This window comes from Chlamydotis macqueenii, chromosome 16, assembly GCF_036417535.1.
Source record: "Chlamydotis macqueenii isolate bChlMac1 chromosome 16, bChlMac1.mat, whole genome shotgun sequence".
Classification (NCBI taxonomy): Eukaryota; Metazoa; Chordata; class Aves; order Otidiformes; family Otididae; genus Chlamydotis; species Chlamydotis macqueenii.
The window spans coordinates 15571738-15583060 of NC_141571.1; the positions used below are offsets into that span (position 1 = coordinate 15571738).

The following is an 11323-nucleotide window of genomic DNA, read 5'->3' on the forward strand; positions in this document are numbered from 1 at the left end:
GGGACGGGGGGACCTCCCTGACATTTGCCATCCTCTGCTGTGGCCCTCTCCGTGCTTGCCCCACCCCAGCCCCGCTGCACCCCGGGACGGGCAGCGCTGGGGGTGCAGAGCTGGAGAGGGGCTGTGGCACGGCCCCCCTGCCCGGAGCGATGCCAGGCACAGCGCCGGCCGGGGGGGTGGCGTGAGCCCGGCGCCAGGGCTGTGCCACCCGCTACCCAACCGCTCCCAGCCCACACCAGTAAGGGTGGGGGGCCGCCGGGCACCGGGGCACCGGGGCGCAGGAGGTCGGGGGGGCAGCGGCAGCCCCCCAGGCCGGCCCTGCACGCGCTTGCGCCCCTTCCCCGGGGCACGAGGCAGCCGGGCCTTTGTCCCCCAACCTCTTTGTCTGGCAATCTGCTCCCGGAGCTGGCGGCAGCGCCGGGCCCCTCGGAGCCATCTCGGGGCTGCGGCTGCGGCCCGGCCGCCCGCGGGACGGACGCGGCCGGAATCGCTAATGGCCCGCAGCCCCCCGCGCCGGCGGCGCTGACGGGGTCCCGTGGCCCAGGCAGCGAGAGGGCAGGGGCCAGGGCAGGGGGCTCTGCCCCCCCCCGGCACCACCCCGCATCCCCCCCCGCCCCGGCAGCTCCCGGCTGACCCCCACAGCAGCGCGTGTCCAGGATCCGGCCCCGTGGGGGACGGGGTGGGGGGGCTGAGGAGCCGTGGGAGGGGTGGGGGGCACACAGGACCCACACTTCTCTCGTCCCGGGAGCAGGATGCGACCCACGACCCCTCGCAGCGAGACTGGGAGCTGAAGCGGGGACCCCGAGAGGCTGCTCCTGCCCTTGTGACCCCCGCAAAGACCCTCGCCCACCGGACCCCTGCCACCCCCCCGCCTCTGGCCGGGCAAACAATCGCCTGCAAGGGGAATTATTTCCATACAGCTGCTCAGGAAAGGCAGGGATCCAGCCCTCGCCCAGGCCCGGGCGGAGGAGAAAGGCTGAGCCTTTCTTCTGGCGCTCCCCCCGCGGCGGGGGCAGGTTTGGGGGGGGGGGGGCGCCGCCGCAGCCAGCGGTATCAGCGCGGCTCCCGGTTGCCGGTTATTAGCATACATTATCTCAGTCCCCTGCCTCTGAAAGCAGCCGGGTCCCTATTCCCCCCCTCTCCCGGCCCTCCCTCCCCCTTTTTTACACTTAATTACCTCCCTTATTACACCGCAGCCCTGCGAGCGGCCAAATCCCGGGGCAGCGGGGCCCGGCCCAACTGGGGCGTAAGTAATGGCCCGGCTCTGCCAGCGCGGCGGCCGGGAGGGAGGCGGCACCCGCGCCCGGCAGCAAACAAACGGGGAGCGGAGGGGGCGGTGGGGGCCGCCCGACAGGCGATGTGTGTGTCCCCCCCCCACCCCAGGCCCGCGGCCCTCCGGGAGAGGTGACCTTGAACTTGGCGGAGCCCTGACGTCAGGGCCGCGCTGCGGGGCCAGATGGGAGCCGTGGCGCTGCCTGCGAGCTTCCCCGCACGGGGCTGCGGGAGGGGGGGCGGCCGGACCCCAGCCCGCGCGGGGAGCGGCACCGGGACCCCCGGGGAGCAGGCTGGGGGGGGGCGGGCTGCGGGGTGCCCTGGGCTGGGGGATGCTGGGGGCTCGGGGCTGTGGGATGCTGTGGGATCCTGTGGGATGTTGTGAGGTGTGGGATGCTGGAGGCTCTGGGATGCTGGAGGCTCTGGGATGCTGTGGGATGAGGGATGCTGTGGGATGAGGGATGCTGTGGGATGAGGGATGCTGGAGGCTCTGGGATGCTGTGGGATGAGGGATGCTGTGGGATGCCCTGGACTGTGGGATACTGTGGGATGTAGGATGCTGCAGGCTGTGGGATCCTGCAGGAGGGTGTGGGCTGTGGGGTGCCCTGGGCTGTGGGATCCTGTGGGATGCGGGATACCCTGGGCTGTCGGATGCTGGGAGCTATGGGATGCTGTGGGATCTGGGATGTCTTAGGCTCTGGGATGCTCTGGGGTGTAAGATGGACTGGGCTCTGGGATGCTGCAGGCTGTGGGATGCTGTAGGCTCTGGCCTGTGGGATCCTGTGGGAAGTGGGATCCTGTGGGATGTGGGATGGGCTGGAGTCTAGGATGCTGAGAGCTGTGGGATCCCGCAGGATGTTGTGGGCTGTGGGATGCCCTGGGCTGTGGGATGCTGTGGGATGTGGGATGCTGTAGGCTCTGGGATGCTGTGGGGTGTGGGATGCTGTGGGATGTGGGATGCTGTGGATGTGGGATGCTGTAGGCTCTGGGATGCTGTGGGGTGTGGGATGTGGGATGCTGTGGGATGTGGGATGCTGTAGGCTCTGGGATGCTGTGGGATCCCCTGGGCTATGGGATGCCCTGGGCTGTGGGATGTCCTGGACTGTGGGATGCTGTGGGCTCTTGGAAGCTGTGGGATGTGGGATGCCCTGGGCTGTGGGATGCCACACAAAGCAGTGAGCAGGGACACGCTGACCTGATCTAACACGGGGGTGGCCCCAGCCCCGGCTCTGAGCACAGCCGAAGGAGCAGGCACGGCTGGGAGCAGGCAGGCTCGGGGCGCTGGCTGCAGGGGCCCTGCTTTTGGCCCCAGGCCCAATGCCACATGCCCGGCCAAAGGGGCCAGTGCCTCCTGAGGCCGGGAATGCTCAGGGCTGCCCTGTGCCAGCCGTGCCAGCGCTCTGCCTGCGGTGACGGATGAGGGACTGTCCTCGGGTACGTGCTGCGATGCTCTCGGCGTAGCGCAGGGCTCGGGGAGAGCAGGGCCTGTTGCCAGCCAGGTCCCGGTGTCACCCATCAGCCCCCACCCGGGACAGCCTCCCAGCCACTGCCTGCCTGCGGACCGGGGCCTCATCCTGCTCCAATGAGGGCAGCAGCGAAGCTTTGGCGAGGGGACTGGGGGGAGTGGGGGGAGTGGGGACTCCAGTAGGGAACAATGCACCGCCACGAGCCTGGCTATTGTTGTGGGCTGCGAAGGTCACGGAGCTTCCTCGGGGACAGGGATGGGGACGAGGACAAGGGAAAAGGGGAGAAGGTGGGAAAAGGGACAAGGAAGGGGATGGGGACATTGGAAAAGGGGAGGAGGTGGAAAAAGAGACAGGGAAGGGGAATGGGGAAGGGGGAAGAGAATGGGCAGGGATGGGGACAGGACAGAGGTGGGACAGGGATGAGCGAAGGGAAAGAGGGAACAGAGAACAAGGGACAGGGGAAGGGACAAGGGAAAGGGGTCAGTGGGAAGGGACAGGGGACAGAGAGTAGGACAGGGAAGAGGGACAGGAATGGGGACAGGGAACAAGGATAGGAACAGGGATCAAGGACAGGGACAGGAGAAAGGAGCAGGAAAGAGGGACAGGGATGGAGAAAGGGACAGGGACAGGGATGGAGACAAGGGACCAGGGACAGGGATGGGGACCCCCGCCCTGCAGCCCCCTCCTTGGCAGACCCTGGGGGCTGGCGGCAGGGAGACAAAGGCGGTGGGAGGCAGCCGTGTGTCCCACCCCCCTCCCCGTCCCCCTCCCCGTCCCCGCTTGTCCCCATTGTCCGTGGCCCGAGGAAGGGGGGGGGACACCGGGGACCCCTCACTGCCATGATGCCCGGGGGGGTCCGGGGGGGTTCCTGGCGCGGCCGGATGGAGCGGCCCCCTCCCCCCCCGGCCGCCTGCCTTCCTCCCCCTCCTCCTCCTCCTCCTCCTCCTCCTCCTCCCCTCCTCCTCCTCCTCCTCCTCGCCGCCCTGCTGCCCGCCCGCCTCCCCGCCCCTCGCACTCGGCTCCCCGCACCTCGCCGCCCGCACAGCCGGGGCCGGAGCGCGGGGCGGGGGCGGGGGCCGGGGGCCGGTGGCGGTTACCGGTACCGGTTACCGGAGCTGTCCCAGTGCTGAGGGCGCCGGCCCCGCCATGCCCCGCTCCTTCCTGGTGAAGAAGCTGAAGGCGGAGGCGTTCCCGGCCGCCGGGGCCCCCGCGCCCCCCTACGCCCCCCTGGACCCCCCCTACGCGCTGCCCGGCCCCGCCGCCGGCGATGGTGAGTGCGGAGTGGGGGGGGACACCGACACGCGCGACACCCCCACACAGCTATTGTGTGTGAGCTCGGGGGGCACGCGGGGGGGGATGCGGGTCAGGACGGGGCTGAGGGCGGCGGGGTTGTGTCCCGCGGGCGGGTGTCGTGCGGGGAGGTGCAGGGGGCAGCGGGGGTCGTCCGTCCTCTCCTTGACCCCCGCTGCGGGGCCAGCGAAGTTGGTCCTTCGGGGAAACATCCCCTGCGTGACCGCGCAGCCCCCGTGGGCAGCCCCCTCTGCCCCGACCCGACCCGCTGCCCCCACTCCAGCCCCCTCCCCATCACAAGTTTTGAGGGGGGGACACGAAGCAGCCGAGAAGATGGGTGCAGGCGGGGGGAGCGGGAGCGGGAGCCCGGCCGTGCCTGCGGGTTTCATTGTTCGCAGCGGTGCCCCCCGAGCTCCCCCCTCATCCCAGGAGCGCGGTGGGGGCCGCCCCCTCCCCGGGGGCACCGGGGGCAGGCGGCGGGCAGCCCCCTCCCCACAACCCGGAGAGGTGCGAAGGGCCGGGCTGGGGGCGGCCGGGGGTCCCCGTCCTGGCAGGGGGCACCGGGGGTCGGCAGGGACCCCCGACGGGGCGGCCCAGGGTCCTGCCCTGGGAGAGGGGGCTGGGGGAAGGGGGGGGTCCTTCCCGGGCCGGGGGTCCCGGCCGCTCGGGGAGCGGTAGCCTGAACCGGATGCGGGGAATGGGCCGGATCCAGCCGTGCACCGGCGAACACTGCGTCGCTTGTCCCCCCTTTTTCTACTGCTGGCCGCTCCCCAGGCTTCGGGGGGCTTTCTCTGCTGGGGACAAGGGGTGCGAGGCCCGTCTGGCCCGGGGAGAGGAGGGGTCCCCTGCTTCCCCCCCCAGTCGGGAGCCAAGAGCCGGTGGGGGAGGGATGCGCTGCAGCTGGGCAGAAGCTGCCGACGCTGCTCTCCTGGAAATAACCTTGCTGCATGCTCGGAGGCAGCGTGAGAAATTGCTGAGCAGAGCGCTTTCTGCACAGCCCGCGCTGTCAGCACGGCGCGGGGGGGACGGGGGGGCCGAGCTCTGCCCCTGCCATGCAGCCCCCTCCCCACCACGGGCACCCCCAGGACAAACGGCAACCATCGGCCCTGGGTCCCGTGGGCTCGGGGTGAAGGTGCCTGGATTTAGGGGATGCTCGGCCGCGGCTTGGGGGGGAGCATCCACGATGGCACGCACAGGTGAGGGGGGCTGCACACCCACCCCTGGCAGCCCCTGCTGTCACCAACAGCGGGCACGTGTCCTCTGAAGGAGATGGCAAGGGCCAGCATGCCCCTTAGGAGACCACTGGGACCAGTTTGGGGTGGCAGTGCATCCCACAAGGTCGCTGGCCCGGCAGGGAGAGGGGCCGTGACCTTCATGTGCCAGCGTGGGGGGACAGGGACGCCCACGCTCGGCCGCAGCTCCGGGGTCCCTTACCTGGAGCTGGGCCACGTCAGACCTGCACCCCTGTCACGCAGGGATGACACCGCTGGGATGGCACCCGCACCCCACTCAGCGCCTGGGGGGCTGTGGGTCCCTCTCGTCGGCGAGACCCCAGGGCCTGGCTGCTGCTGAACCCCAGGTGCTGCCGGGGGTTGGCGGGGGGGGCCTTTCCCAGCCCCTTTGCTGGGGAAGGGAAATGCGGGGCAGCCCCTTCCCCCTTGCCCCGTGTTTCAAGAAGCAAACAGAGCTCATTACCGGTGCCTGCACCCCGTGAACAATGAGGCTGCGGGCACCGACAGCTGTCGGGTGGCTAATTGCCCCCGGGGGCTGCGTGCCGCCGGGCCGCGCAGCTGGACGTCCCACAGCCCCATCCCCTAATCCCACCCACGGTCGGACTCGTCCTGCCTGCAGACGCGGACAGGAGTGGGGACAGGGACTGGTGTGGGGGGGTGACAGCCCCTGTTCTGCACCCCCAACGGGCATTTTTGGCTGCCCCATTTCCCCCGTCCCCGGAGGGGCTGGCTCAGAGGGACGGTGACCCCACTGTGTCGTCCCCACAGGGTATCTGCAGCACTGCCTGGCACCCGCCGGCTATGACACCGACAAGAAGCAGGGTCTGCCGCCGCCGCCGCCGGACCCAGCCTACGCGCCCGGGCAGGAGGAGTACAGCGACCCCGAGAGCCCCCAGTCCAGCTTTTCTGCCCGCTACTTCAACGGGGAAGCGGCGGTGACGGACAGCTACTCCATGGACGCCTTCTTCATCACGGACGGCCGGTCGCGCCGGCGCAGCGAGAGCCAGCGCCGCGGCGGCCACCGTCACTCCTGCCCGGAGTGCGGCAAGACCTACGCCACCTCCTCCAACCTCAGCCGGCACAAGCAGACCCACCGCAGCCTGGACAGCAAGATGGCGAGGAAATGCCCCACCTGCGGCAAGGCGTACGTCTCCATGCCCGCCCTGGCCATGCACGTCCTCACCCACAACCTCAAGCACAAGTGCGACGTGTGCGGCAAAGCCTTCAGCCGGCCCTGGCTGCTGCAGGGCCACATGCGGTCGCACACCGGGGAGAAGCCCTTCGGCTGCTCGCACTGCGGCAAGGCCTTCGCCGACCGCTCCAACCTGCGCGCCCACATGCAGACCCACTCCGCCTTCAAGCACTACAAGTGCAAGCAGTGCGAGAAGACCTTCGCCCTCAAGTCGTACCTCAACAAGCACTACGAGTCCGCCTGCTTCAAGGGCTCCGAACACAGCTGTGCAATAGGGAACTAGCCCCCCAGCCCCCCCGCACATCCCCGTCCCCATCCCATCCCCATCCCATCCCATCCCGGTCCCGCTCCCCACGCCAGCTCTCCTGCAGCTGCAGCCTGCCGGTTTGTGGCTGTGCCGTGGCTGGAGGATGCGTCCCCCCCAGACTCGCTCCCCACCTGGGAGGAGGGGGGCTCAGCACCCCCCTGGGCCCGCAGCGGGACCCGGCCCCTCGCCCACAGGTCCCTGAGCCCCCCCGCAGCCAGGCAGGTCTCTCTGCGGGGGCCTCACCCGGGACCTCTTCCAGACCCAGCAGAGACTTTCCTCCCCTAGCTCGTGACCGTCACCTCTATTTATTTAATTTATTACTATTATTTATTTAGAGCTGCTGCTTCTCCTCCTGGGGGATCCCGGGGGAGAAAAGACATTTTCCTGCTCCCCCCTCCAGGAGCACAACCTCACCTTGACCCTGACACCGATGGGACCACGGGCCGGCGCTAGCGGCGGCTCGGCGGGACTGATGGACGGTGCGGCGGACGGGACGGCGGGGCTGTCGGTTGCCCTCAGAGGCTGGGGTCCCTGCAGCCCGCCGCCCGGGCCCTGGGGCGCCCTGATGCCCCCCTGCCCAGCATGGTCCCGTGGGACGTGGCCCCGTGGCACGGCGCTCGCCCTGGCTCCGCGGCTCCGCAGCCCCGCGGTCAGGGGACGAGCAAGGGGCTCCCAGAAGAAGACACGTCCCCCGCCGGCTGCCGGCTGGTGATGGGCAGGGGGACAGCCCTCAGGGCAGATGCGGCCCCCCCTCGCCATGCCAAGGGCCAGGCTGGCAGCTGGGCTGGAAATCTGACCCCCCAGCCGCCCCCCACGTGCCCCCAGCCTCTGCCTGGACCCCTCCCCAGACGGCTCCCAGCCCCCCGGCCATCGGCCCCCCGCCCGCGCCCAGGAGGAGGGGGTCAACGTAGCCGTACAGTTTGGGTGAGTCTATTTAAATGTTCTTATTTATATTATTTATAACTTCTGCTTCTCACTATTTATTTGCCAAGACTGGCAGGGCCACGCAGGAGGTGGCAGAGCCGCAGCAGAGCCGCCGTGCCCAGGACACAGCCGCGGTGACACAGACAGGGACCGGACCCCGAGAGCGGACCGTGCAGCAGGCACGGAGGCGGGAGGGCACGAGCCACCCCGGCAGCCCGGGCTCCGCGCCCCGCGGCCTCCCCCAGAAGGCAAAGCCCTTTTCCTTCGTCTTCCTCGCTGCCGCAGGCTCCCGCTCCACTCCCTGCGCCGCGCCAGCTCGGCGGGGACAAACCAGCCATTCTATGCAACCTCCCGGTGGAGCATCCCCGCACCGGCCCCGGAGCCAGCGCCCCGCGCGCAGCACCCCACTTCCTACCTCGGGCAGCCGGCCGCCACGGCCCCATCGCCCCGTGCCACTCCCTGACACATTCGGGGTTCAGCCCGGCACCCCGCGGGGCCGCGCTCGCGTCCCCCTACGCTGTCTTCCTGCGCTGTCTTCCTCCCCTCAACCGTCTTCCTCCCACCGCCTGGGTGCCCGCGTTGCCGCGCCTCGCGGGCTCGACGCCTCCCAGGGACGTCCCTGTGCCGCTCCTCGCTGTCGTGGCACGGTGGCCACGCACCCGCATCCCAAACGGGGGAAGAGCATCACCCCAGGCACCCCGCCAGCGAGTACGCCGCAGTTCAGGCTTTCCCTGCCGTGCCGGCGCTTTTCCGCGTCCCTCGGCCGGGCAGGCGCGGAGCACCGCTCCCCGGCCCCCGTCTACCCTGTAAATAGCAGATACTACAGCAATAATTTTCCGTGCATGATAGATTTTTTTCTGCCAGGTTTTGTACTCGACAGCCCCCCAGTAAGAGAAATCTACTGAGAACCGGCCGCCCGCAGTATTACTTGTAACGCGATTCAGGGATATAAAAGGGATTTCTGCCACTGACCCTGTGTCTTGGGGGATTTGTACGAGATCTGAGCGCCGGACGGGGGGAACCTGCTGCCAGCCTGCCCGTCCCGCAGCGCCCAGGGCGGGAGCGTCACGCAGAAAACGTCTGCCCCAAAAGAAGGGGTGGAGATGCCCCGGCAGCCGGCCGGGAGCGGGGCAGCTGTGGCATCCGCGGCAGCGGGCAGCCCCCCCCGGCGCAGCACGTGGTGGCTTCGTCGTGCCACCCCGCTGGCTAAAATGCCTGGGGAGGCTGCCAGCAGCGGCAGAGCGCTGACCTGGAAGTAAAAGCGCCGTGCGAAATCCTGGCGCCAGGGCAGACAGCCCAGGGGGTGCCTGGTGACGCTCGCGCACCCCCAGCCTCACCCCCAGTTGTTGCTGGGAGCCTCTCCCCTGTTCGGGACAGTCTGGAGGAGTGACCTGGAAAGATTTGGGGTCGGGGCATCGCTGTGCAGAGCATCGGCCAGGTCACGGTGCCTCTTCCTCGCCGGGGACCCCGTGGGCATCGGCGCAGCTGGGAGGGGGCTTTGGGGTGGGGACACCATCCTGGCACATCCCAGCTCCCGGACGATCCTTGGTGCCCCGGCACGGCCAGGCGGGAGCAGAGCTCCTTGGGCAGCCCCAGGGTGGGCGGCAGGACAGGGACCCCTGATGCGGGGGTGCTGAGCCGCTGCGTACTGAGGGGTGTCCCGCAGGGCAGCCCCCACCGTGGTGTCACCGGGGCGCAGAGGAGCGGGCAGCGGGCCAAGCGGCGCTGGCACCCAGCCCAGCAGCCTGTCCTGCCCCTTCACTGTGACTCTGCAAAACGGCGGGGCGGCGGCCGTGACGATGGCGATGGCCGGGCTGGGAGGAAGCAGAGGGGCCTGGCTGGGTGCTGCGCTGCTCGGGGCGGAGCGGAGGCTTTCGCAGGAGGGAGGTCGAGGCCGGGTCCCAGCAGCAGCCATGGCGGAGGCCGAGGCCCCGAGCGTCCACACGCGGCACATCGCCGCTGTGCACCGCGTGCCTATGCGCGTCCTCATCCGGCCCATCCCCGCCGAGCTGGAGCCGGGCAAGGTGCAGAGCCTGGTGGAGACCCTGCAGGTGAGCGCAGCCCCCTCCCCTCGGGGCCTCGGGGCGGCCCCCTCGGCATCCACCCATCCCACCCTGGGGGGCACCGCCGGGGAAGCTCGCAGCACCTCAGCCCTCGCGTGGGCGTGTTGGGGGCGCGTGTGACCGTCGGGGGTTTCTCCCTCGCCAGGAGGACCCCGAGCGCGTGCCCCCCATCGACGTGCTCTGGATCAAGGGCAGCCAGGGGGGCGATTACTTCTACTCCTTCGGGGGCTGCCACCGCGTCGCCGCGCACAGGGCGCTCAACCGCGAGACCATCCCCGCCAAGATCATCCCGTCCACGCTGCGCGACCTCCGCACCTACCTGGGCGCCTCCACACCCGACCTGCGCTAGCATGGCTCCTCGCAGCGCCCCGCAATCCCCCCCACGGCCCCTCACGGCCCCTCGCAGCCCCTCACGGCCCCCCGCAGCCCCCCGCCCCGGTTGGTCCCCCCTGGGCTGAGCTAGGACCGATCCTCCCCCCCCCCCCCCGCCGTGAGCCTCCGGTGGGGACGGGGTGAGGGAAGGTCCCGGGGGTCCCTGCGGGGTGGGGGGTCTCCCCGAGCCCCTCCAGCCGGGACCGGGTCGGGGTCTCGCTGGCACCGGGAGGAGCTCGGGGCGGTGTGGCGCGGCAGGGCCGGCAGGTGGCGCTATTGTGCCGCTCTGGGATGGGGTCGGGATCGGGATGGGATGGGATGGGATGGGATGGGATGGGATACGGGATGGGATGGGATACGGGATGGGATGGGATGGGATGGGATGGGATGGGGCAGGGGATGGGATGGGATACGGGATGGAATGGGATACGGGATGGGATGGGATGGGATGGGACAGGGGATGGGATGGGATACGGGATGGGATGGGATGGGATGGGATGGGATGGGATGGGATGGGACAGGGGATGGGATGGGATACGGGATGGGATGGGATGGGATGGGATGGGATGGGATGGGATGGGACGGGATACGGGATGGGACGGGGCAAGGCAGGATGGGAAGGGATGGACCGGGATGGGATGAACCAAGGCGGGATAAATCAGGACAGGATGGAGTGGGATGCGGTGAGGTGAACTGGGATGGGAGAAACACAGTGGCGTAAAGGAGGATGGGATGAACCCGGACAGGATGAACTGGGACGGGACACGATGGACCAGTACGGACTGGGATGGACTGGGATGGAATGGATCAGGATGAACCGGGATGGGATGGAATGGGATGGGACAAACCAGGGCAGGGCAAACCAGGATGGGGTGAACTGGGATGAGATGGACCGAAACAGGATGGGAGAAACTGGAACAGGATGAACCAGAACTGAATGGGATGGACCAGGATAGGACGAACTGGGACAGGATGAACTGGGACAGGACGGGACGAACCGGGAAGGGGCGAACCCGGGCGGGACCAATCGGGACAGGCCAAGGTGGACTAAACCGGAGCACAGCTCAACCGGGAATGGCTGAACCAGGACGGGATGAACTGGGGCACACTGGAACTGGACCAGGCCACAGCCCATCCAGAGCACAGTGAGACCCGGAAGGGATACAGACAAACCAGGACTCAGCCGAATCGGGATACAGCAGTAC

The 11323-nt window shown here is 69.3% G+C and overlaps 2 protein-coding genes across 2 annotated transcripts; both read left to right on the top strand.

Moving 5' to 3' along the window:
- The first annotated feature begins 3884 nt into the window (after window positions 1-3884).
- SCRT2 (scratch family transcriptional repressor 2) lies at window positions 3885-7287 on the top strand. The gene is made up of 2 exons (XM_086760710.1): window positions 3885-4008; window positions 6029-7287. The coding sequence occupies exons 1-2, from the start codon at window positions 3885-3887 to the stop codon at window positions 6733-6735; spliced, it is 831 nt and encodes a 276-aa protein (XP_086616836.1). The 3' UTR covers window positions 6736-7287.
- Window positions 7288-9443: 2156 nt separating this feature from the next.
- On the top strand, window positions 9444-10425 carry SRXN1 (sulfiredoxin 1). Its single transcript, XM_086760764.1, has 2 exons — window positions 9444-9734; window positions 9892-10425. The coding sequence occupies exons 1-2, from the start codon at window positions 9483-9485 to the stop codon at window positions 10093-10095; spliced, it is 456 nt and encodes a 151-aa protein (XP_086616890.1). The 5' UTR covers window positions 9444-9482; the 3' UTR covers window positions 10096-10425.
- The last annotated feature ends 898 nt before the right edge of the window (window positions 10426-11323 follow it).